General features: G+C 38.7%; 1 protein-coding gene and 1 long non-coding RNA gene across 4 annotated transcripts; one reads left to right on the forward strand and one right to left on the reverse strand.

Annotated features, from left to right (window-relative positions):
• Positions 1-2,442: 2,442 nt before the first annotated feature.
• Positions 2,443-5,943, reverse strand: LOC118478183. Its single transcript, XR_004858887.1, has 4 exons — positions 5,531-5,943; positions 3,852-4,666; positions 3,210-3,240; positions 2,443-2,656 (listed from the first exon to the last, which is right to left on the reverse strand). It is a non-coding gene; the product is annotated as an uncharacterized LOC118478183 (long non-coding RNA).
• On the forward strand, positions 3,023-27,597 carry LOC101857660. 3 transcript variants are annotated; one of them, XM_013085715.2, is made up of 6 exons: positions 3,023-3,551; positions 17,998-18,069; positions 19,273-19,368; positions 22,612-22,776; positions 23,734-23,793; positions 27,179-27,597. In XM_013085715.2, exons 1-6 carry the CDS (start codon positions 3,516-3,518, stop codon positions 27,233-27,235), a joined length of 486 nt encoding a protein of 161 aa, XP_012941169.1. In that variant the 5' UTR covers positions 3,023-3,515; the 3' UTR covers positions 27,236-27,597. The 3 variants fall into 3 exon arrangements, with proteins under 3 accessions (XP_012941169.1, XP_005104032.1, XP_005104031.1); XM_005103975.3 differs by lacking the exon at positions 3,023-3,551 and adding an exon at positions 12,719-12,882; XM_005103974.3 differs by lacking the exon at positions 3,023-3,551 and adding an exon at positions 12,719-12,831.
• Positions 27,598-27,648: the final 51 nt, after the last annotated feature.

Genomic DNA, 27,648 nt, shown 5'->3' on the forward strand with positions numbered 1-27,648 from the left:
TTCCTGAGGAACACAAAGAAGAAAAAGACACAAAATCCACTCTAATGGGGTAAGTGTCTTGTGAAATGTGTGATGAAAATCGCCAGATACTTATAGTTCTGATAACAAAAACAATAAAAACGGCAAATTATAAAATGAACACCCCACAAAAATAAGCAGTCATGATGAACAGCAACACAAAGTAAACAACAGCAAATGATCGCCAAATTAAATGAAATAAGAATAGTTGTACCGTTGAACTCGAGAAGTGCTGAACCTCTCAGCCAGACTCAGTTGAACTTCAGGCCCAACAGAGTCTGCCTGTTCCCATGAATAATCCTCTCCTGCCCACTGCAACATTCCAACAGACCACTGCATAAAATTAACTTTAACCAACTCCTGGTCACTGTCAACTTCCACCACCTGAGCCACATAATCTTTCCCCTCCCACATGACAATGTGAAAAGGCCCAGGCCTTAATGTTCAATAGTGAGAGCTGGAAGATGGCTGGGGCTGGGGGGGAGGAAGGATGGGGCGGTGTGGAGGAAGGATGGGGCTGGGGGGAGGAAGGATGGGGCTGGGGGGAGGAAGGCTGAAGTGGTGTGGAAGAAGGCTGAGGCAGTGTAGCAGGTTCAGACAAATTACAATTTCGAAGTTTCACAACTTCCCATTCACCCACATGTTCTCTTCTTTCACACTCTACACTACACCCACACCATTCACACAAAAGGTACAAAAACAGGCGAGCTTTCTTGTGGCTATGACATTTAAAGAAAGTGCTTTCACCTCTTGGACCGAACGAGTCCCAGGAATAGTTTTTAGGCAGTCTGAAGACATGGGCCTGTCTATTTCTTCAGGCTTAACAAGAAAGAAAACCCTTCGTTTGTGGATGGCACCACAGGCACCAAGGACCTCTTGCTCAAAGCGTTCAGAGCAAATGTTGAACATATCCTGAGCATTTGAAATTAGGACATTGGAATCTGACACCACAAGTGAGGTACATAAACTTTTTATAGTACCCCCAAGGGCATCACATGCATTTTTGCCATGCCTGGCTAAAAAAAAAACCTTCCCTGCTTGCACCTCAGAACAACTGAGGTAGAAAAACGGGAGTTTTGACTTTTACTGTCCAGCACAGCCATCTGAAAAAAAATAAACACCTGGTCTACAGGCCCACAAGACTTAAGAAAAGCAATCGTCTTCTTGTAAAAACAATTTACAATATGAGTGTCATGCTTTAAATCACTAGTCAAGAAGACTAAATTATTTACAGTCTGCTCGCCACAGGCAGAGCAAACTTGATAAACGACAGTGGGGCGAACAGTCACCTGTGTATATCCCCAGTAGGCACTTTGCGCCTCATCCTGGTTGCGACACGTATAATTCTCTGCGAAGTCATCAACCATCAGGGCAGAAGATGAGGGCAAAGTGTCCCTGAGGATATGAAACTGATTCCGCTGCCACGAATCATTGAATTTGTGCAGCGCAAGACTTTGTAATTCAATAAAAAACGAGTCTACAAGAGACTGTACAGGTAACTTTTTCATGACTTTCATCATCTTTGATGAGTTCCCTTCCCGCACTTGTTCCCAACAATGAAAACTGACCGACTGAGATAGTACTTCAGGCGTCAGTGACAACAGTATTCTATTCTTAAAGTCATTCACACCACACTCACTACATTCATGCCTCATACATGCAATCTTATGAAAGCCATTCACTACATCACACATCACAATGTAGAATTTTAAAAAGACTTGAGGTCTTTTTTCTCATTGAGAAATGAGTTAAGAACTTTCACCTTCACTTTAGGGTTATAACACAGCTCACAAATACACTGACGGAACTTGTTTTTCGAAACAGGAAGAATGTGCGCCAGACGATGCCGGTAAAAACTGTCGTTTACAAAACGCTTGTGAAAACTAACCATTGAGGAAGAGAGGATATTTTACGTGATACCTGATTTCAATACTGCTCTTTTCTCCGGGACATCACTTGCCACCTTGTCTAAGTAGGCTACTGAGTAACAGTGTCCCTATTCCTTTTCCTTTTCATATACAGCTCCCCACATCTCTTCATCTTAGACCCCCCCAGCCGATTTTTGTGCCCCCCCAATTCCCTAAAAAGAGTTCTCCTCACCTGTAAAGAATGTCTATCTCTATTTCTACCAAGTTTGCTAAACAAGCTTTGAATGTCTTTTTTAACAGCAGTTGAAGTTGGGGAAAAGCAAATGTTTTGCTCCCGCAATTTATCCTGAGTACTTTTGTTTGAGCTTGTAATGAGCCCCTTGACAACATGGACAAATCTGTCTGTTTTCTTACCTATTTTCTCCTTCACTCTCCGAACAGCTGGCCTAATTCACCCTTTCGAAACTCCCCCCTCAATGTTCCCTTGTAACTTCTCCCCCTCAACGCTCCCTTGTTCTATTCCCCTCTGCACTCTAACTTCCTCCCTCTTCTTTTCTTCTAGTTTTTAAAAATAATATCTGTCATTCCGTTTCCTGTTCACAGCTGTTCACTTTTGGCTAGAGTAATTCTCCCTCATTTTCTTGGCCGACTTCTTGTTCCTCTCCCGAACTTTGTCTTCTTTGGCTTGTTGTGCCCGCGTCTTTTTCCGTCTGGGTTTTGGTGTGGCTCAATCTGGAGATTGTGTCGCCGTTGCTGCTGCCAAACGCTCCCTGCAAAAATAGAGGTCCAAACTGTTGTTTCTTGGAACATAAAACAAAGATTTTACAGTACTAACCTTCTGTCACATGCCACTATAACAGGAATTAGCCAAACCTGTTCCTCTGCTCTGTGTTGTGATTCCTTCCGCAGCTTTGACCCCGATGCGTTGGATTGGAATCTCACACTTCACGCACAACTGAACTGAGGCTCTAGCTAGCCTTTCTCACAATCTATACTGTCAGCAGGCCTCCTCTGCCTTGATACAACTCTCTCTCTCTCTCTCTCTCTCTCTCTCTCTCTCTCTCTTTCTCTGTCTCTCTCTCTCTCTTTCTCTCTCTCTCTATCTCTCTCTCTCTCTCTCTATCTCTCTCTCTAACTCCCACCAGTAGTCACTCAGACTTTTATCAACTTGCAAACAATACAACTGAACACAGACTCACACTTTACTCACTCTCACACTTTCAGCCAAACAATACAATAGGCTTGGCCTAACCCCCTGCCACAACCAAAAACAACCAAATACACCACACAAACAAAGAGATTACCCAAATAGAAGATATTTACCTGTGTCATGGGAGGTGGAGCATCAGTCAACCTGCAATCAAAAGTTGTATTGGCTGACTACAATTCATGTGACAACCCAGCATACTGACCCCTAGTTTTGTTTTCACTTACTCAAGTTCTAATCTTCATGTTTAATATGTCAAAAGTGAGGTTCTGGGATATTAATTTTGAGCTTATCAAATGTATTTGTTAACAAAAGAGATTAGGATCAAATCAAATCTAGCAGTTGGCCAGCTCTCTTGTGTGGCCTGTCCGATCTACCTCTTTTCAAATGTACAGTGTCCTAACTAATTTCCTGGGGCTGAAATGACCTTTAGAGTGGAGAGTGCTGTAAAATCTCTGGTAAGGAATAATATACGATAGTGGTGTAAACAAATCCATGGATCCACAACTACGCTGTTTAACAATTCCAGTGGTGGAATATTTCTGCTCCTTGGACCCTCATCGGCAAATTATTTTTTCTGTCACTAAACTGACACACGGTAACATCACAAAACAGTCCTAAAACACATCCCACAGAGGCTAGAAACTTGTATCATACATTATAGCTACCACAAATGAATGTGACAATAGTCAAGAATACCACTCGATGGGTGTTAAACAAACTTCACAGGAAAATTTTTTTACAGTTTAAAATGATACCTGTATCTTCGTGTCGTTCCCTTTGCTTTTGAAGCTGCTTTTTCCCTGGCCCTCTCTCTTTCATCCTCCTTAAATGCCGTGTAGTTGTTGAAAATGTCAAAATTAAGATTTTTTGGTGAAGACAGAGTCTTTTCTGAAATATTTTGAAGTCATGGCTCTCTGCCCTCTGACTACCCTGTAGTCCAGAACACTTTGGTACAGTCTGAAGAAACAAGGGCAGGTTGAAACCAAATATGTTCACAATAGTTACATCAAGTCAAATACAACACGGCTAGGTCAAACACAGAAGACTTAAAATCATGCACCCGTCCAATTGTGCCTGCTATCCTGGGTTTTTTTTTCTTCTTAAAGATATCCCTCGAACTACCGAGGCCGGTCCTGACGAACTCGAGCTTCTGTGTTGTACTGCATATGAAAATTGTCCACATTGTGCTCACACAGCTCAGAATAATATTGCATCTATGTCAGAAAGTAATTCAATAATTTCAACATTTAAACAAAAAATACACTACACATGTGCGAAGGAGAAACAGGAACACCACTCGAACCTGATCAATTTTTTTCAACAGAAAATTTAAAAACTCAAAGTGCTACCGACAATACTCAAAGACTATTAGAACGGAGTTCAAAAGCTTCCTCTACCAAAATTCAAGCAATTTATACAGATTCATGGAATGATACTTGCCGCTCATGGTCTTGTTTCAGCTTTAGCAAATAAGCTTGGTTGTACTGACGTTTTGTCTTCTTCACCCCAGCGGCATCGCTTGCACTTGGGACAATATCGGCCAGTGAAAATCTCTTGCCCGCATTGGCACCTGGAGTGATGTATAAAATGTGCTTCAAATCAGTGTTGGTAACTAAGGGAATATCAAAAACCTTTGAAGAAACATCTAGATTTAGAAATCTAGATCTACATTCACTGGCTGGTGCGGAACAATACGATTTTATAAGTTTTGAACTGTAGATTTTAGGTAGATCTTAAAGGTAACCTCTGAGAAACATAGAAAGTATTGTAAAATTCAATACTAAAACAATAGGCTGACAATAATCCACTTGTGAATCTAGATTCTGGATCTAGATTCTAGGCCTAATTCTAAGCCTAGATATCTAGCCAAAGATACACAGAAGCTAGAGATAACAAAATAAATGAATGGATGTCAAACTGGTTGGAAAATCAAGTGACATTTACTGTAAATCCAGAAAATGTGCCCTGTTCTTACCTGTACTTCACAATGATAACATTAAAATTGACGTCACTTTTTGCTTTTCATGATTTCCTTTACAGTCACCTTAATCCGTTGTGGCGTGGTCTAAAATTTACAATCTCTTAAACATGGGCAAAACTAAGAAAAGAAGAGCTTAGGGACGTAAAAAATGCTTGCTTTAAGGACATTTTAATTTCTTGTGCGTCTGTTAGTCTTGTATGTCTGAATGACGACACCCCAAGCGTCGTCATTTAGAACCCACGTGATTCAATTACGCCATAGAAATGACCCATCTTTCGAAGTTTGTTCACACATCGCAATCTTGTTCCAAGAATCCAATGTAAACAACGTAATTTCACTAAAATATTAAACAGGATAGAATAAAAACACATAAAACATTCTTCTTTGTCACAATCAATGTTAGATTATTTGTGTGTCACGTAGATAAACACGATGATGACGATGAATACATACGTTTTTCTCTTTCTGCCATTGCCCCTGGCGTTCTGGCTAAGTGGAAGGGTGGAAGTGCGGCAAGAAGACAATTATATCCGGATGCTGTGGATGATCCGTTCAAAACATTAGAATGACAAAATTCGGACTTCCGGTGACGGTCACGGCGAAGTTAAACTGCCGATCGAAATCGTCGATCTAGGCATCCAATGTTCCTTTCTCACGTTGTATCTTTTGAAGTATTGATTAAATGCCGAATATCAAAAAGATTTAACCAGATACGGTGATTCTACTGAATAATAGCGGTTTTTTTAAAACACCTAGTCCATGACGACATGAAAAACGTACAAGTAATCCGAATTATTCGTTTATTTGCAGACAAATAAACCAATTTTTTGAGCGAATGAACCTTTCTCAATGACAAATAATATAAGATCAAGGCCCACAGTTTTAAAAAACCCATGAAAATACTAAATTTGGGACATTCTTGGAAGTTTGGATTGGTGTGCTCAAAATGACATCCTAGAAATCACAAAAAAACGAACATTTTTGGCACAAAATTTACAAACTCAAGATTGTAAAGCTGACAAGGGGTCTGAAACTGCTAATGCAGGTTCTACATCCTATATTTGGCGCAAGTTTTGGAAGAATAAATACTAATGCTAATGTGAGATGTGTGTGTTTTTCCCCACGTTTTGGCAATGGCTCATATACATAGTTTGCACTCTCTGAAAACGTTTTTTTTCTTTGTTACTGTTCCATTCATAGCTTTGACTTTTTGAACATTGTTGTATGTTGTTCCATTCTTTGTTTTGTCTTTTTAGAGAACATGAAATCAAATACTTTCTCATAATTATAATGGACAAGGTTGCCTCAGCTCATCGGGGTCAGGAATCATTGCACAGGCTGGGGGGGGGGGGGGGGGGGGGGGATTTGAATGTGAGTGTCATACGGTGTATGTTATTCATCTATTTTATTATTGATTTTCATTTCCATTTAATTTGTGGCGTCAGTGGTTTAATGGTTAGGCTATGGGACTCGTAATTGAAATTGTGAGGTTGCAGATTCGTGGGTTCGAGCCTCAGGCCCGACGTTACGTCCTTGGGAAAAGCTTTTAACATGAATTTTCCTCTCTTTACCCACGTGGGAATAGGTATCCAGCCAAAGACAACAAAAGATCTTGTCAGTATGTTAGTGCTTTAGCGCATATAAAATGGCAGCTTACATTATATGCGTTTCATGAACATGCGATTGTTTCAGATTGCTACCATGTCTGCTGGGGTAATAATAATAATAATATACAGTGCAGCCCCTCTATAGCAACATCGTTGGGACCAGAAAAAAAATGTGGTCATAGAGAGTTGTCGTTATAGAGAGGCAACGAATAATTACTTATGACATAATATACATAAAGAACAAATCAAGACCTGGACACCAGGTCACTATATAGAGGATGTCGTTATATCGAAGGTCGTTATTGGCTGGCTGCACTGTAGATTGTAAAGTGCATACAGCTTACTGTTTAGCAGGAATTTGTGCTATACAGATGCTATCTATCATTATTATTATTATTATTATTTTAAGTCAGAACGAGTTGACTGCTTGCCGTACTTTTAGCAATGATCTCAAAGTTTGCTGATAGTGATGTTGAATGATCATGTTGTGTATGGTTTAAATGTATAGTGCTGTCCACTCAGCCTTGCCTTTGTCTGTGGTCTCCTGTAACAACCAAACCAGAGAGTGCGGGTGGTTGGAGGGTTCCACTGGTATGTCATACTCTTTTTCTATTCTTTTCTTTTTCCTGTCAGTCTGCAGTCTATCTGTCTGTCTGTCTAACTTCTTCCCGGCGCTAAAATTGACTATTATTGTGCCTATGTGTATCTCTTCACTCATCTTCAAACAAACAGAAATTAGGAAAATTTCTTTGGTGCTTAATAACATGTCTTCAACTCTGATTTTAGCTCATTCATGTTATCATACAGGAATGTCAGTCTGTCATGTGAAGTTTGAAAATTCAAAAGCCGAATGAAGAAAAAGTTGTGTATGCTCCATATTTTTCTGACTGTCTGTCTACTTAATGTGTAATGCAACTATTTTGTCAGGGAATGAGTTTGTGGCAGCCCTACAGTTATACCTCTGGTTTGACATGTGGATTACAATGTTGATTATTTCTTGGAATGTGTAATCTCCACCAAACTTGTAAAGATTTTCCACGTATGTGCAATAAATGCCAAATTAAAGGTCATTTCAGTTTTTGCAGCCTCTTTTTTTCTGCTGAAAAGGTATGCGTGAGCTTTCATGTTTGTTATAGCATTTATTTCTTTATTTTTAATTTTTTTTTTTTTTTTTTTGGTTTTTTGGGAGGGAGTCATCTGTTCAAATTGTCTGGGATTTTTATACAAACACTTGGCTGGTGTGGTCTGCTCATTCTATTCATTATAAATTCATTGCCTGTTAATTGGTTTTCTGTACTCCAGCATCAGTCAAATCAGTGGTGTAATGTTTAAGATTTTCACTGTGGCATGCAGAAGACATTAGTTCAATTTTCAAGAGAGACAGTTCATATTGAACATCTCTGTCTATCTGCCTGGATACTGTATCCCAACCTGCCTGGACTGAGCCTGACAGGCAGGAATGAAACAGATGGCTACACTCTCTAAATTTGTCACGGCTCGGTGGAGTCAGGCGCTAATCAATTTTTGGTTATGTGGAGTTATTGGTATCATCTTAAAGCTTGCTAATTTTTTAATTTTTTTTTTGGCTTTTCAATGACAAGAATATCCATCTGTCTTGGGGGTCTCCTGGCTTCAGAGGTAGAATTAGCGAGAAAATGGCCAAATAGGTTTGGTGACTTCCATCCATATGATGACTTCCATAGCTTGAGAGTCCTTGGAAAATGAAAATTTACATTTCTTGTGCCCTTATTCAACATTTTCCAGTATTATTATCCACACAGAAACATGTTCTTAAAATAAATGGGAATAAAATGTGTTGAGCCAAAAAAATAAAATTCAATAAAAATGCCGATTTCATTACATGTATTTTAATGAGCACCTGCTTTCACCATGATGCCTCTCAAATAATTTTGATTATGTTGACGGTGTGTGTAAAACATTTCCAAATATACAGTTTAGTTTTTAACAAAATGAGGTGGAAATGTTAAAGTACTGATTTAATGAACACTACAAAACTACAATTAGAGTGTAACAAAACATAGTACATGTTCATAAAAAGAAATATGATACGAACCAATAGTAGGTGTGGTTTTTAGTTCATTGAAAAGAGTTTTACCACTGCATTGAAATGAATTATTTACTTAATGGAAAGGTCAACTTTGAAGGCTCATGTTTTGAGACGCTTTGTCAAGGATACGTATTGTGTTAGAAATAGATGGACATTAGACAGAATTCAGCGGACGCACACTGATCTTTTTGACATCCAAGAAATATGAGCCCATTTTATCATGCGGGTACAACTCAATATTTGAGTGAGGCATCTTGGTGAAATCGGGCGCTCATCAAAATAATGAAATCAAAGAAACGGGCATTTTTCTGGCTGTTGACCTTTTTTTTTTTCTTCAAATTTTCTTTTCTTGGCTCAAACTCAAACCTGTTATGTCCATTTAAGAACTCATTTCTGTGTGACAATGTAGAAAGAGAAAAAACGAAGGAAAGGAGAATAACTTTCCCCTATGGTTATTGAGACCTCAAGGGAGCAATGCACCATCTCTAAAGGACACATGCACGCACGTGCGAAACTTGATGCGAAACTGTAGGCTTAATGGCTCCAAACTAGATTGTAAGCCACTCGGTGGATAAAAATATGGGGAAAAGGCAACATGTATTGCTTAATTAAGAAGAGCTAGAGAGATACAGCCTACTTTCAGTTCAGCATGAAATAATACAAATGTACATGTACTACTACTATCCTGGATGTGTTGTCAGATCTATTATTGTTGGAAGAAGGAGCCAAAGTGACCCAGATTGAAGATGGCATGGATCTCTCAGAGTCAAAAACACAAATAAAAACTGCTTTAAGAAACAGATGGTACAGGTCCCACCCTAAGCACAACAGACGTGACCCCTACTACATACTAAATAGAGCAGACCAGGTCAGAATCTTTAGACTCCGTTGTGGCCACAACAGACACAAACACCATATGCACACCAAATTAAAAGTGGGAGAAACAGCGATCTGTGAATGTGGACACGACCAAGAGGATGCCAACCATATCCTTCAGCACTGCCCGAGCTACACAACCCTTCGCGCACATACGTGGCAGAATGTGGCTCTCCTTGAGAGAAAACTCTATGGCAGTCTTTCAGAGTTGAAGCGAACTACACAGTTTGTACGCGACATCGAGAACGAGGAATAAGAAGAAAGAATTATTGGTGCGGTCCATCTCCGATTAAAGTGTTAGTGATAAAGAACTTTATGAACTCGCCAGACAACTGCATTGGTAGATCTCCTAAGTATCGGTAGACTTAAGTAACTGAATATCTGCACAAAACAAACGTTCTAAAAATGGCTGAAATAATCCCAAGCTGTCCCTGTGGTTTTAACCACCCCGCATATTCTAGCAAAATTTGATCATTTTTTGCATAATTTATGATTATTTTCCTTTATATTCTTTGTTAAAAATTAACAGAATCGCATAATTTCAAATTTTCGGGCTCAGTTTGCATAATTTCAGAATTTTTCTTTCATAAAACGACGACGGGGACAGAGAAGTGACCATAGCCACCCAATGACATTGGAATTTCAATTATCGACCCGCAGTAAAACGATACATTTGAAAAAAAAGCAAGAACAGACAGATAATCTATTATAGTGTGAATTGCATTCGTACCAACTGCAGTGAGGTTACTGAACACACATTGTTACAAATGAAATGCACTGAGAGAGAGGGAGAGAGAGAGAGAGAGAGAATGTTTTACGGAGCGGGTTGTTTCAGCACGTGGGACATGTATTTACTAATGTCATGTCTTTTTGTGCGTATAGGGCGTACGGGAGTGCACCTAACCTTTGTAACATCCACTACCATTGCCCTATTAGCTCTCATATGACTTAATCTGCCCCCGTAGAATTATGCAAATTTAGAAGGTCAAATTATGCACAAAAAAGCGAAATTATGCAAAAATTATGCAAGTTACCGTAACACCATTCGCGACATGTTTTGCACTTACTTTTTCAACGCGAAGTTTCATGTTTTATGTACAGGAAAATAGAAAACAAAACATATCAGGATCAGTAATTTGTTGTGTATTTGGAAAAGAAAACAATACACTTCAGTAAAAAAAAAATTAAAAAACAACCAAAAATAATAATCTCTGTAACTTTCAGCTGTAGATCTAGATAGAGTACCCCGTATAGAGGAAAGAAAAATGTTTTTAAATTTTTTTTTTTAAAGGACTTCTGGACCTCTGATACTGGCACATTACTAAAACCAGGGACACCTGTCAAACATGAAACATCACCAGACATGAGAAAAACTTTTGATAGATTGAAAAATTGAACATGCTCAAGGAACAAAATCACAACCCATAACCAAGATCTTCTAGCAAGGGAAATGACCAACTTTTCACTTAAATGAGACTTATTACGGTGATTACATCCTTTCAGTCACATGGCGAGGCGTTAATTAACTGTTTTTTGAAAAAAAAAGGAAATAAAAAACGTGAAAAAACGCGGATAATCCCAAAGTATGCAAATGTTGCAGAATTACGCGAAAAAACGCGGCCGCACAATTGTATAATCCTACGGGGACAGCCTAATCAGTGGCGGTGGGTAGACCAAAATTTGGGTGGGGCTTAGGTTGCTTCCAGTTCTTTATCACCAAATAGCAAAAGAACTAAACAGAGATGAATTTTCTATACTCACGGTGAGCCACGGCTTTTAGAGAACCATTCAAACGAGATGAGTTACCTTTGTTTTCCATCTCTTTATTTTTGTTCTTAGTTTAATTCTTGTTGATGGTGGGGACGAAGCCGATTCACCTCCAAATTTCCTCTAATTAATTTTCATTTGATGAAAAAGTTGCCTTAAAAGTAGTCCGGCCTCTTTTATAACTGTTAAATCGAAGCGGCACAAACAAAAACAAGCACACACAGCACTTCAAACATAATAATTACTTCTATGAGCTGGATTGGGCCGTGTAGTTGAGAAAGTTGAATGCACCCGACAAAGAACCAATGAGCGCATATTATCTGTGTCACTGGGGGAAAGTATGTGTCGTAAACTTTCACCCCATTGTCAGGAGTCAGGGCTAGGAGAGAGTGAGCCCCCGCTGCAGTGTTATTTTTAAAAAGTCTGTTACCTTTTTTACAAGAAAAGTTTCATTAAACCCTTACTGAGCCCTAAAGACATTTGATTGGCTGCTGGGTTACTATAGTTGTAAGCGGTGACAACAGTGATTGGATAAACGAGCAATCCGCGGAGTTGATCACTCGTGTTCACTGCTTATTTCATTATGGAGAAACTTTGGGATAGAGTTAGGGGTGGTGGGTGGGGAGGGGGTAGGGGCTCAAGCCCGTACGTGAGCCCTTCACTACCCACCGCCACAGTGCCTAATGCAGTTCGTGCGAGGTAAAACCTTACTAAAAAAAAAACACTGCCATTATAAACGACCTATACAATTTTCTCCCTGCAAGATGAATAAAGCTTGTCATTGTCATTGTCAACTTTGGCTCTGCTTTAGATTTAAACCTTGTTGTAATGATTTATGACATTATAATATAAAAACAGACAGTGTTAGACAGAAGTTAACTAAATTTTGTGAATGGATGTGTCATCGTGATGAAATTAAACAATACTTCCTTGTATGAAGAAGGTTTTCAGAAAGATGTGCGAAAATAATAATAATAATAATAATAATAATAATAATAATAATAAACTAATAATAATAATAATAATAATGATAATAATAATAATAATAATAATAATAATAATAATAATAATAATAATAATAATAATAATAATAACAATGATGATAACAATAACAGTAATAATAATCATGAATCATAATCATAGATATAGAAACCACGAAATTTTTTAAAGTTCATAATGATATAGATCTACAATTTAAAAAAAAACAGAGTAAGGTTGTTGGCCAATGGATGGGCATTCTTATTAGACTAACTATTCTTTGAAAATGAAAGTACGACTGTCCGAGGTCCGAAGAACGAACCACTTCACTTCCGGGTCAAGTTATTGTTATAATTGTTGCCTGTTGTTATTATAGGGGACGGTCGAGGCTACCAAAATTTAGTTCCGGTATCCTCGGGGACGGTCCTTTTTTCAGCACTTCCTTCGACTTCACTTAATTGATGTTATATTCAAATCTCTTTTGATGAACTACTGTTGGTGCTTTTTAGGTAGTTCCCACCCCCCTTATTTGAGCCTGACCTAGATTCTAGATCTAGATCTAGATATATATTCTAGATCTAGATCTAGATCTAGATCTAGTCTCTAGAATCTAGATCTAGATATAGATCTAGATCTAGATCTAGATCTAGATCTAGATTCTACATCTACATTACATCTAGATCTATATATAATTATTATAATCTAGATCTAGACTCTAGATCTAGATCATCTAGATCTTTCTCTCAGAGTAGTCTCTCTCTCTCTCTCTCTCTCTCTCTCTCTCTCTCTCTCTCTCTCTCTCTCTCTCTCTCTCTCTCTCTCTCTCTCTCTCTCTCTCCGAAATCACAAAAGATTTCCCCTACCAGGTCTGTATACTTCATGACTTTGTTCCCGGTTACGGGGTCTGTATACATTCTTGAACTTGAGTCCATAGTCTGCACTCCTTGGATATAATGGTGTTCCCGACTTTTGTGACAGGGAAATAACCCGGAGAAAATCTAGAATCTAGTTTTGACCCCACCGACGATTAGGTTCTAAACGATAATTTTTTTATGCGCATGCCGATATGAAGAGATTTCAAACCTAATTGCAAAACTTCAAATCGTGGGCGCTATATACTCATTATCAACTCTGTATGATGGTTCATCATCACTATCATCTGCAAAAGATCTAAATCTGACCCTTTATTGACGAATGGGTCCGTCAATTCAAATGTTCCGACCTCGTTGAGAGGCCGTCGCCATCATAACTGAGCGTTAGTAGTTTTTAGTTCATTTCGGGTGAATTCGAAAGAGTCCAATTTTTAAGTAGCTTATTCGAGGGAAACTACTTCAACAATGCAGAATCGAAACTAAACTGGCTTATGTCGCCTGCTTCCGACTGCCCAGCCCGAAATGCGTCGGGGAATGTTTGAAAAATAGTAGTAAAAACGCACCCGACGGGTTTTGGGTTTTGGCAGGCAGCGGTCTACGTGGATCCCCTGACAGGGTTCGGGCATGGCAATGAGTGAGATAATCTAGTAGGCTACTGATAAAACATAAAACATTGATACCGACTAAATCAGTATTGGTATCCAGTAGGCCTACACGAAAGTCGGGACCACCATATATCCAAGGAGTGCCGTCCATAGAATCTAGCTTGTAGCCAAATTTAGATATTCTAGATCTAGAATCTAGAGATTAAAAAGTTACAATCGGATAGGCCTAGAGTCTTTCTAGAGAATGACAACTAAACGCCATTGGCCGATACTTATAGTAACAGCTATCTTGTTTGATCTCGCAAGGGGGATGCCCACTGCTTAATCCGATCGTGATTCGAAAAGAAAGTGGCTATCCTCACCCCGGGTGAGAATAAAAATACGATCGACCTCTCGCCCTAGGTGAGACTTGCCAACGTTGGCTATTCTCCCCTGGTGTTAAATAAGATCTGTTTTTCCTAATTTCGGAATACTGTCTATCGGTGTGGATGGTCAAATAGACAATTAAACCAAGAAAAAATGACGTTATAGCACAAAAGTAAGCTTAATTGGTCGTCTACAAAGATGCTATAGCTATTTCACTTTTCGAATTGAGCGGAACTACGCGGGTCGCCATTTTGTTTTGCCCGGAAGTTCTCGCAAGATCTACTCCTTCTCTCTCTCTCTCTCTGTCTCTTTCTGAATACTGTCTATCGGTGTGGTCGATCAAATTGACAAAAACAAAGATAGACAATAATGTTAAAACATAAAAGTAAATTTATGACTAAGAGCTATCATGTAGGATTTGACAGACACCATTTGGTCTTGGACTTGAGCCATATATGTGGGTTTTTTTGGAGGGGGGGGTTTTTTGTTAGAGTCATTCAGTGCATGAAATGAATGTAAAACTGATTAGGTTAGGCCAAATCCAAAGGCACACTTTCCTTTAGAGACATTCAGAATACATTAAGTTTTAATAAATTGAACTTAGTTTTGTACAATTTCAAACTTGTCTTTGTTCAGCTTGATTCAAAGTTGATGGACTTAGTGTCACCGCCAACTATACTTAAATTCAATTTATTTTTTACTTGAAATTGATTAAGCTGGCAAATATGCTCATGAAAACGGTAGATCAATTCTGTCACGGGTAGAGGTATACAAACATGGATGGCGTGAATTGCCTCGGTGGTTCAAGGGATCTTATTAAGATGAAGAAGAAAAAAAAAGGGACCTCAGGCACAGTTTGACAGCTGCATAATTTTGAGTATTCTGTGTTCGACCTCTATCCTTGTTATACGATATATGTAGAAGCACTGGATTGCACAGGTGCTGCGGCGATTCCATTGGTCTCTCTATTCTATTTTATTAATCGAAATTGACCAAATCTAGCAGAAATTGACCAAATCTAGCATCTGCGTTTGTTGCCATTTTTTTGTCCCAAAATTTGCCACAAAAATGGCAAAAGTTGTCAAAAAATTTGCCATTAATTTTCAAGCTTTCAACTCTCTGTGACGACGTATATTGCAATATGTTGATAGAGATAACTTCTTCTAAAACACCAGATTTTCTTGTGCTCTGTTTTTAAGCATCCAGAATATCATTTGCAGCCACACAGAGTCTTTAGTTTAGTTTTAGTAGAGGTTTTACGCGCTCGCAACTGCATAAGGTCATATTAGCGTCAGAAGATTAGAGATGTTACAAGAGAGTGACAAACATAAAAAAAAAGAAGAAGGGAAGATAAGGACGATAGATGTTTCATAGGAAAGAAGAAGCGAACCACACCAGAGCACCCGTCAACCACTCACACACAGAGTGTAAAAACTTGAAAAATAAAGGTTTCACAACAGAATGAAATAAAAATTAGAACAGCAAATAAACAACAACAAAAATTAACAAATAAGGGCGTCCGTCAACCCATCCATAGACTGGCCGTTTTAACTCTAAACGCGTATAATTCAAGAAAAAGTACAGGATTTAACATGTTAAAGAATGACTCATCACTTGTCGGATAACATCAATGAACTTTTAATGATTCAACGGGGTTACAAGTGATGACGACATCAACTGAAATGAAATGGAAAACACAAGACGGTGATGTAGAACGGAATGAAATGATGAGTGATCGCACTGACAAATGAATCTAGACCTGCATGCATGAGTCCCCGAGGGGCGCAGAGTGATGATGATGATAGAGCATGAACTGATGAATAACACTAATAATACAACTACACATGTAGATCATGGAATCACACACAAGAGGCCTACTAGAGTTCGTATTCGTTTTTGGTGGAGACGTGCAGTAACATGGCTATAACACATTTTTTTAAAAAGTAAGCGTATTTAAACACAAAAAAATGAAAAAACAACACATCAGCCGAACAAAAATGAGAGAAAAAAAATTAACTCTTTATCTGCTGGGAGCCGCACACTGCGTGATTGCATTCAAGGATGCGATAAAATGCGAATGCAAAGCTTTCTGATGAGAAGTCATGATTTTATGTTTTCCCAACTTTTGTGAGAAGAAAAAATTGTGGGTGTGTTTATGATTCCGTAGCATAAAAAGATATATAAATTTCCCAACAAAATGCACGTTTTATAAAAGTTCATTCATTTCCGGACATTTTGGTGTATGCTACAAATATGCTCCACCGTATTTAATCTAAATATAGCTTTTTGTGTAACACCCTTTGTCAAAATTTTATCATGGGGAAAAACCCCAACAAAAGCTGTTCAAAATCTCAAGCAGATAAAACGTTAATACACCAACAACATAATAACAGCAAAGAGGGAAACATGAAAGAGAAACAGCAATATAAATAGTATGTAATGTAGCCTACTTATATTCTTCACTTGAAAATTACGAATCAACGTAGTGTTAACAAGTGACAAAGAGACGACGTGAAGCGAAATTGAAAATAAACTTTATTTCTTAATTTAAAGAGGTTTGGTTTCTTTTTTTCACGAATATTATTCCCAGTTTTTGTTGTTGTTGTTTTAAAATAATTTTTTCTTCCTGGCGGTGGTTTTTGTTGGAAAAATGCAAAAATCGCTCGTGCGATTCGCGGACAAAAAATGCCAAAGCAGCGACAAACGCAGGTGCTAGCCAAATGTTGTACTGTTTTCTTGTTTTCAAAGGCAATTTATGACATGAATTTAAAGAGTTTTCTAAATTTTCTCTTTATTTTTAAAATTAAATTAAATTTTTTTGTTGAAGATACAACAAAGGGAGCAAAACATTTGTTTTTAAGGGGGGAGGGGGGCTACACCTGAAGGCTATCTCGCTTATTACCTTACCGAATTTTACCAAATTTCACACATATAACAAGCATAGTAAGGAGTCTTAAAATCCGCAATCAAATTTGAGAAAAAAGCTTTGTTTCCATGGATACGGCGGCCATATTGGATTTTGTTGACATGTCTTACGTAATGAGTACCGCACTTATCGCTCTTGGAAATTGGTTGATTTTTTGCATGCGTGTTCACAAACATTAGGTCTAAAAGTCTGTCTGTTGTTTTTTTCCTAAACAAATTATAAAGTTTTTTATGAATTTTTTCCTGAGCTAGCATTCAAGTTTGCAAAAAATCCGTGAAAATCCACACTCCAGACACCACCAACAAAAATCTATTCCTTTATATAAAAAATTCAACAGATAAATTTTTAGTATTACATCTTTTCTTCATTCTGTGAAAATTTCATGAAGATTGGATGAAAAATGGTGGAGTTATTCAAAAAAGTATAGAGAAAAGTCGTGTTTTGAGAAAATGGCCGATAAAGAAAAATAAAATACTGACTTTATGAGGGAATAGCAGTGACAAACATGCCCGGTGTGGGAAAAAATACAGTTTTTCGGGGTTCTTATGCTATGAAATAGTTGAAGGAGATGCTGAGGAAGCTAAAAATGCCTACAACTCAAATTCCATAATTTTGACTTTGGGGGTGTAGCCCCCCCCCCCCCCCCCCCCCCCCCCGCGCAAGTAAAAACAACTAAAATTTCATAATTTGCCACTAAATCAGCAATTTCAAGTTATACCCCTATTATTCATTATTGGCTTGCTTTAACTGTGCCATCTATGTGTGTAAAACTTTTTATAAATTTATTGTGCCATGTTATGTTGAATTGATGACAATAATGGTCATGTGGATAATGTCCATCTCTTTCCCCTGCAGAAGGAAACCATGCCGGGGCAGCAACTAGAAGCTCCAGTGTCCTTCTCTCATGAGAACTGTAAAGATTTTTTGGTAAAAGTTTTGTATTGTTCTGTCTTCATCAACCCAGCAGCTGTAACATCATTACAGATAATTGAATTGTTCAAATTTGATTTTGTCTTCTCACTGAGGTTATGATATCTTTATGATTTTATGTTGTTCTTCCCTCTTAACCCTCCTACTGTCGAAAGCCGATTAAATCAGCAGAAAGTTTTGTTCTGTAGGGGGCCTCAGCCAAATTAAGCGGCTGTAGTTTGAGTTACTGTTTTGGTTTGTTTATCCCATTTTTTTTTATCGCCAATGAGCTCTTCTTCTTATTTACATTCAACTTTCGGGAAATGTACAGGTTTATGGATCTTTACTAGCTTGGTTTGCCTGTATAAGCATTTTTCAACATGATTTGGTGAAGTCTTTTAATTTCTCTAATTTCCCCTGACACTGCAGGCTATCCATAAGCAACTCATGGGGGATTAAATCCAAGACTTTGTTTAGAGAGAAGTTGCTCAAGTATCAAAGAAATGAAGGGAGGATTTTCTTTTCTTTAATTTTACCGCTGTTTTAAAATTAACCATGTTTAGTTGTGTGAAGCAGATTCCAGTGTATTTTTGTGATGATAAGGACTGCAACTTCCAGGTTTTTGTCACACTTTCATCTGTTGTCTAGCAGTTGGGCACTTTGGTGTCGCATGCGGAAGATCTGAGTTTAATTCTCTTGTGGGGAGAAGTTTTTGAGGGTAACTCTATCTTTCTGCTTAGACATTATATCCTTCTGGGCCTCTGGTTGGCCCTGGCAGGCAAAATGGAAGCCTGCCTCTTAAATGATGTAAGTTGAGGGAGTAATACTCTTAAATTTGATATGTAAAAGAAAGTTTTTGTCTTGGACAAGGAGAGTTGTGGTGTATGTATCCTCTTCAAAATTAAATAGCTTTCAGCAAACATCTTCTCACAGAAAACACTGTTTCATTGGCACATGAATATGAATTTTGGTACTTTATTTGCTTGTGATTATTTGTCAATGTCATCTGTTTCTGGGCAAAACCCCATCCTACAAACGACTTGACTTCCCTTTCTTTATTACTCAACGGTATGGGAATTATATATGTTGAAGATAAAAATATTAATTACAGTTTTCATGTCAAAATTGGTCTGGACTGAGCAAAAAAGAGATGAAAAGTTCAGTTTGATAGATGAATTGGATGATAAGTTGTGACAAATTTATGTTTGTTTCTCACTACAGAGTGCTCTGTTGGAGGAGCGGAACAACACTATGACCCAGCTGAAAATAGATGCAGAAAGTGCGCTTGACCAAAGTGGATCAGAATTGTATTTTTCAGTGAGTAAAGTATTTTCATGCGTGTAGCGTGGTTAGTGAAGCAGCTTGTTTTCATTTTTTGAGTGTTTCTGAATACCCTGGTTTTGTTTTCTGAGCTGTTTGTTTTCTTCTTCCACACTCTGCCTGAAATGTATTGCTGAAAATTTATTAGCTCTACTAATAAAATAAGAAAAATAACCAAGTATACTGACTGCCGCTTTAAATCAAAGGCTTTATTATTTATTTTGATGGATTGAAACAAAAGTCACAGGCACACTCACACACAGGCACACACACTTGCACATCAAAGGGAAAGAGAGAAAGAGAGTTGTCATAAGCAAGTGAATACATAATTGCATGCAAGTGTTGATTTTTTTTTTTTCATGTGTTTCTTTTTATTTTGTTTTTGGTTTTCTTTCCCTTTGATTTTTGAAAAAAAAGTATGTATACATGTTTGTTTGTTTTTTGATTATAATTTATGCTCTTCTGCCAGTCTAGGACCTCGTCATTTAAACTTTTAGTGGTTCTGTAGTTAATGAAAGTAGCCTGCCTCTCAAACCCAAGTTGGGTCTGCCTTATTTTTTAGTGTGCTTCTTTGAATATTTTCTCTTGACTTGGTCTGACATTGTAGTTTTCTGCGGGCGCTGCAACCGCGGCACGGAATTTCACCCCCAGCTCGGCTGCGTAATTTTGATTTTTTGCAGAATTTTGAAAAATTTTGCAGCATTATTATGCTTTCAGATGTAGAATTGCGATTCTAAAAAATCAAACTGAAGGGAGCTGAAAATGTTAGAGTGATCTCCCTCTCACCGGAAGCCGGAAATTAGAGCGGTTATTTTTTGGAAACAAAATAGATCAAGAGATGTAGATCTAGATTCTTGTTTGTTTTAGTAAGGTTTTACAGCGCTCGCAACTGCATAGGTCATATGAGCGCCAAGGGGTGGATTTCAACAGAGAGGTCTAAACGGGGAATTAGGCTTACTCTGCTCACCTCTCTAGCCTCAACAGTACAAAGTCTGCTTCGACTATCAAAACTCCCCAGAAATAGCAGGTCACAAGAGTGTGACAAACATACAAAAAAAGTAGAGGAAAAAATGACGATAGTAAGGATGAGGGGAAAAAAAGCAGCAGCTTCCCGCTATTCCCTATGTTATTCCGGCGCAGTATGAGCATGACATGGGATAATTCAGCCCATTTACCATTCTACTGTGCATAAAAACATGTTAATATCCCCCCTTTGGGAATGGCCTAAAAACCCTTTAGTCAGTAGCACTGCCCTCTAGATTCTATTGTACATGCACTATTAACATAGGAGTACAGGTAAGACGGGATTTGTCTTTTCAGCAAAAATGGATACATTTTTTAAAGGAAAGAATGCGTCGAAAACGAATGCCGCTGAACGTCAGCTTCAGTTTACCAAAAGCATACATGTCGCGACCTCGGTGCTTTCTTGTCGCATCTTCATTTTTTTAAAACTGTGAAAGTTGTGATATCTTCTTAAACTCACTCTTTGTGATGAACTGTTTTCACTGTTATTAAAAATGGAGATACAACAAGAAAGCACTGGGGTCGCGATGTGTCTTGCGGAAAACTGTTCTGTTAGTACGTATGTAATGTGGTACTTGACCACACCCTTAAATCGACGGTGGATGGGCATTTCTGTGTTTATGCCATCTTCACAGAGGGCTTTTCTTTCTAGTGTGTTTCTAATTCTAATTTCGAGCTCTACCTCTGACTTTAGAATGTTGGAACCGTTTTTTGTTGCTTAGTTGTGGTAGGGGTGGTCTTTTAATTTCAAATACTTCTCCTACATATTCTGCCCATCTTCCTAGGACTTCTTTTTTCTCAAATAACCTTTTGTCTTTTTTGTCTTCAACGCCTCCTGACAATCAGTTATTCAATGACATAGCTCAAACTGCCAGCTCTCCTGATTTTGAAATTGCATGTACCGGTATACAATGGTATTTCATTTGTTTAGGCCACACTTTTTGCTAGTATTTTATGTTATGGGCTTGTGTTTCTAAACAAAAATACAGATTGTATGCTGCTGATTGCTGGGTTGTTTTTTTTAATTTACTGTGTCTGTTGTGCTACTTCTCAGCTTATGATTAATTGGTACTAACTTATATTTTTGAAGCAGTATATGGAAAAAGAAGTTTAGACGTGGTCGCAATCCTTTGCTGAATTTTTGCAGAATTTGGTCTTTTTGGGGGTAAAATTCTGCGTAGAATTTTGAAATTTTTCGTGCAGAAAACTACGATGTCAGCTTGGTGACCAAGTAGGGATCCAACTTCTCCATTGTTAATATTAGTAGTTGGCAGGAACTCTGTTGTGGTTTGCGACTATTTTCCTACTAAAAATCTGTTGTCTTATCTTCCCTTCTTTTCTGTGTATAAATAGATATTATGACGTCTCATTTGCTTTCGGTGGAAAATGTTCATCTTGTTCCCTTAGATCTTTTGAAATACTAAAATTGTGGGAAGTTAGAGGATGCCACTTGTAGGTACCCTTTTTTTTTTCCTCCTGGTGTTTCTTTCTTACTTTTTTACCAGCGCTAAATGATCAATTTTGTGTCAGTGTTTCCCTTTACTCAACGCCCCCCCCCCCAACCACTAGATTCTGTGTTTTTCAAGTGTGCCGTGGTTCATGTATTGTATCTTTACTTTATCACGTCTCTTTTTTTTTCGGGAAAAGTAAGGTATAACAGGCAAGCAAACGCACACACACACTCACACATACACGCCCTAGACTCGCACACACACTCACACCTCCCCCCTAGACACACACACACACAAACTCATACGCAACCCTCCCCTCCCCCCTACACATTCACACACACACACACACACACACACACACACACGCACACACACACAAACACACACAGCCCACCCCTCCCCCTTCGCACACACACACACACACTCACGCACCCCCCCCCCCCCCTAGACACACTCACACACACACACACTCACGCACACCCCCCCCCATCCCCCCCCCCTAATCACACACACACACTCACACGCGCGCACACTCACACACGCGCACACTCACACACACACACACACACTCACTCACATCTTTGTGCATGGCCAACAGCAAGACGGCATTCCCGGTCTGTTGCTTCCAGTTCCTGTGGGAGACATAGCTGGGACCCCACCGTGATCCCCTAGATCTTGTTCTGCTTTACATCAAGCGGTTAGAAATGGAAGGGCTGTACGGTTCTTCTGTTACTACATCAATGAATATGTTTCTGTCTCTATTCAGGTCTCTCAGAAATTTCTTGAGCGGAAAAAGGCTATTCAGGAGTGCATTGAGAAGATTAGAAAAAATATCAAGACCAAAGAAAAAGATGCAGAAGCCCTCTCACGCCCTGATGATCAAGCTAAATGGAAGCTGATGGAGATGGACATTCAGTATCTAAGAACTTTTGTGAGTGGGGACCTTGTGTGACAGATATTTTAAAGGGTGCCACTAATTGGTCCAACTTCTTTTCTTTCCTTCTATTGTCTCTGTCTGTCCTTGTTTTTTTCCCCCCTACACTAAATATCTGTAATTGTGTTCATGTGCTTCTGTTTACTCAAACAAACAGACCTTGTGCGTGACCATTTTGTTTTGAAGGTGAATCTTGAAGGTGTACTTTCTTTTCTTCTTGAACAGTAAAAATGTAAATGAAATAAAAGACTGTTTTGATGGGTGTATGGGGGGGGAGGGGGGAGTGTGTGTATGTGTTTGTTTGTTTGTGCAGGCGTGTGTCCTCGCTGTGGGAAGACTGGGCATTCTGAGAAGGAATGCAAGGCTAGTCCTTCCAGCCTAAATTGCCGAGGCCAGCACTCAGCCTTCAGCAAGGATTGCCCGACTTGGATCCAAGGACGCGCAATCCAAACGTACAAAGTGATTAGGCTACCGGACTCGTAATCGTAAGGTTTTGAGGTTGGGGGTTCGAGCCGCGGGCCCGACGTTGTGTCCTTGGGAAAGGCACTTTACACGAATTTTCCTCACTTCACCCAGGTGGGAATGGGTGCCCAGCCAAAGACAGCGAAAGATCTTGTCAGTATGTTAGTGTTTTAGCGTCTATAAATGGCCGCTTGCACTGTATGCTTCCCAGGAAGTTGAGGTTGTTTCAGAATGCTATCAGGTCTGCTGGGGTAATAGTATCGATTGTGAAGCGCATAGAGCCTGCTGTTGAGCGGGGATTTGTGCTATACTAATGCTATCTATTATTATTATTATTATTATTATTATTATTGTATGAAAGAGAGAGCTAGAGAGATGAGTTCTTACCTAGGCAACGATCGTGACTGCTATTTCCATCATCATCGTCTTCACCAATGTTGCACTCATCATTTATTTTATGATTATTTCATCATTCGTTTGTTGTTATTTCAGAAATATCTAGCCAGGAAAGAGTTGGCCAAGGAAGATGATGTGAAAAAACAAGCCTTAGAGGTGAGATAATGTACATTGTGAAAATGTACATCTTCATTTTGTGAATGCTTCACATAAAAAAAATGAAACCCATACAATCTAGACTCGTAATTTTTATGGTCTTGTAATTAGTGCTGGGCGATACTGGCGAAACCCAGTGCCGGTACTTTCCCGGCACTGGGTTTCAAGAACCACAAGTGCCGGTACTTGGAGTGACACCAGGTGAGGTCAGAGAGTGTGCGTCTCGCTTCTCGCGCCATGATCAGCTCCGCCCCCCCAATAGACACACACAACAGGCCTTGTACCACAAGTGCACTGCGAGTTGATGTATGTGTTCCTCGCAATTTACCAGTCTGCGCATGCGCTGCACGTTTTGACGATCGTATAATTGCGCCGCAATCTGAAGATTGTGTTAATATTTTATATTTTAATATAATATATTTTATATATATTTTACTTTTAATTTTAATTTTCATATTTTTTACACTTTTGAAAATATATGTGAATCTTCCTTGATGTGAGTTAAAAAACAAATAAATATGGAAGTGAACTTTAAAAAAAGATTATTTCAAAAATATAAAATAAATTAATGTAGGCTACTTTGTGAACTTTGAGTTTGATACCTGGCATTGTATCATTCTTGTGACCTCTTCAGTTTTATATGTTAATTTTAATTTTATTTTTCATATTTTTACACTTTTGAAAATGTATGTGAATGTTCCTTGATGTGAGTAAAAGAATAAAGATGGCAGTGTATTAAAAAAAATAAATTTCAAAAATTTAAAATATTAACGAAATCTTCAGATTGCCGCGCAATTGTACCATCGTTAAAACACGCAGTGCAATCTTAAGATGGCCGCGCAAGTATATGATCGTTAAAACGTGCAGCTTAAGATTGCGCAGATCAGTAAATTGCGCAGAACATATGCCCTTTTGGGGGGGGGGGGGAGGGGGAGAAAAAAAGGGGAGGGGCTGTTCTGTTTGTTTTGTTCTTTTGGGGGGGGGGGGGAGGGATAATTGTTGTTTGGTCAGGGTGTCTTTTCTGTGATTTCTGTTCGTCTTTTAAAATTCATTTCAAAGTAATCATATTTCAGGCATAATATGACATGAATGCAAAAGACACCATAAGCCTAACGTATTGGAATGTAAAAAAAATTACACAAAAATGAATGCAGCACAGAGATGAGAGAGCACAGTTTCAGAGTGTGATGTTCGAAAGGAGAAGCAAAGAAGTGAAACAAGGTAGACTTAGTGGTCAGTTTCCTATAATTAGGCCTGGTCTACAAATTACTACTATCTATATATCTAAAAGGAAAAGATTTCTTTGTACTGAAAAAATATTCCGAAATGTGAATCTGCAATTTAAGTGGGTACTTATAGTAATATGTGGTCTGCTCCTTCGTCCTTTTCCTTACCTCTCTTCCTTCTTGTCTTTGTATGTTACTCATTACTCTCTAGTACCACTTCTAATCCTTGGCATCATGTATATGGTTTATTTGTATTGTGAGTGCTATAAATCTTGTCTTTGTATTAAAACTGAAAACTAGCTAGAAGAGATTTTCTCTTGTCGTGAAACATTTTGCCTTGTTGGTGGTAGGCTACATTTTCTTTGTACATCGGTGTCTGGAGTGATGGATGTTGATTGATGCGCAAAGGGTGGTCTACCTCTTTCTACCTTTTAACTCCTTTGTGACACAGGGTCAGTTCGTGCTTCACAGGGCACAGTTTGGGATCCCCAGGGACAAAGAGTAGCGCTAGATTTAGTGATCAGTTTCCTATAAGTAGACCTGATTAGGCAAATTGCTACTAACTTTATCTGAAAGGAAAAGATTTCTTTGTATGGAAAAAATATTCTCGAATGTGAATCTGCGATTGGTCTTACGAAATGCTTCTAATGGAAGGAGTATGCCGAATACAACTTATGACGGTACGGCGTTCGTCATCAGGTTCTTCGTGCTTCACAGGGCTTGACGAACTCTCTACGTCACAGCAGCATGCTGGCTCGTCCGTTGAGTAAGAAAAAATGATGAACAGCGTACGTCATATCGGTCATGAAGGGGTTAAAAATGTTTCAGTTGTGCTGATATTGTAAAATTTGACTTGTTTAATTTTAGTTCGAGTTTTATGGCACTTGCAACACAATAAGATTATATTGTTATAGAAGACCTGGGGATTTGAGGCATTACCAGAGAGTAACATACGAAGAAAGGAATGAGAGATAAAAACGATAGATATTTGATAACGAAAGAAAAAGCAAACAACACCGAGCATCGGCCAATCGCCCCCAAAATTCATTTTAAAGGCCTTAATGTCTTGCTCTCACTGGAATAATAGAATGTGAAGGAGCAGACCTTATCAGAGCACGTGCCAACCACCGGAAAACTTAACTTTAAGGCCTTGAATATGAATGTCTTGCTCTCACTGGAATAATAGAATGTGAAGGAGCAGACCTTATCAGAGCACTTGCCAACCACCGGCAAACTCAACTTTAAGGCCTTGAATATATGAATGTCTTGCTCTCACTGGAAGAATAGAAAGCAAATTTTTGGGAGCCTCATTTTTGGCTTAACAATAGAGAATCCCCTCTTTCTCTCCATACCTCCTCCCCTCTCTCTCTCTTTACCTCCTCCCTACTTGCTCTCTGTCCTTCCTTCCCTCTTGCTCTCTCTATACCTCCTCCCCTCTTGCTCTTCAAATTTATACCTCCTTCCCTCCCACCCCCCAAAAAAAGGAAAAAGAAAAAAAAAATTGAAAATAAAAAACCTGCGGTGTTTGGCCATTTGTCTACCTGTCATTAGAAAAGCATTGTCTCTTTTCATTCCTTCCCTTGTTTTTGCTTGCCTGTCTTTCTCTTATCCCACCACTAAATAACCTTTATAGTGTTATTGTGTTTCTCTTTGCTGAAACGTTACCCAATTTAGGGAAAAACAAAACTCCCTTTATTCATAGTTTTTGGAAAAGACAGATAATTCAGTGTCAGTATCATGTCATTGTCAGCTCAACATCTGTATTTAACCCCTCGGGGCAGTGCCACTGACTGTAGTGTCTTTATGCCATTCCCAAAGGGGGGACGTTTCTCGTTCATGCACAGTAGAATTGTAAATGGGCTGATTCATCATGTCACACTTTTCTTTCCTAATCCTTACTATTGTCATTTTCCTCTACTTCTTTTGTATGTTTGTCACACTCTTGTGACCTGCTATTTCCGGGGTGCCTTGATAGTCGAAGTAGACTTTGTGCTGTTGAAGCTAGAAAGGTGAGCAGAGTAAGTCTGATTCCCTGTTAAGACTTCTCTGTTGACACCCACCCCTTGGCGCTCATATGACCTTATGCTGTTTCTAGCGCCGTAAAACCCTCTACTAAAACTAAAACATCTGTATTTTGTTTTGTTTGTTTTTTCCCCCAGATTTTTATGTCAAGATTTGCAAATACTGAAGTGCAACCAGAAACCCCAGATGAATAGATGCCTAGCCTGTGTTTTGCATAAAATTGACCTGAATGATTTTAAGAACATGTTGTTGAATAACTGTAAAAGAAGGGAGGGAAGGAGAGAGAGAGAGAGAGAGAGAGAGGAGAGAGAGAGAGAGAGAGAGTTAAATTATACACTTCATTGATTTTCCATTTGACAAAATTTTTAACAGCTTGGTAAATAATGAAATGTCATCTGTTTGTTGGTTCATTATTATGATATGATCTTCATTTTTACATTTTTGTACACTACCACTACCAGAAGCCTATTCAACGAATTACTGGGCAATTATGATGATCTGATCTGAGAAGTATTGAATAAATGGTACTTGCTGAGAACGGTGCCTTTCACTTTCAGGGAGGTGTGTTGCTGCTCATATTTTATTTTGCCAGAAAGTTAGTAGAATG

Source organism: Aplysia californica, unplaced genomic scaffold (assembly GCF_000002075.1).
Source record: "Aplysia californica isolate F4 #8 unplaced genomic scaffold, AplCal3.0 scaffold00399, whole genome shotgun sequence".
Taxonomy (NCBI): Eukaryota; Metazoa; Mollusca; class Gastropoda; order Aplysiida; family Aplysiidae; genus Aplysia; species Aplysia californica.

Excerpts from the sequence above, each read along its gene's own strand:
- LOC101857660 (XM_013085715.2), top strand. The coding sequence starts at position 3,516 with ATGACCTTTAGAGTGGAGAGTGCTGTAAAATCTCTG. Across the intron at positions 19,369-22,611 it reads GATCAGAATTGTATTTTTCA|GTCTCTCAGAAATTTCTTGA; the intron begins GTGAGTAAAGTA and ends GTCTCTATTCAG. Across the intron at positions 23,794-27,178 it reads TGAAAAAACAAGCCTTAGAG|ATTTTTATGTCAAGATTTGC; the intron begins GTGAGATAATGT and ends TTTTTCCCCCAG.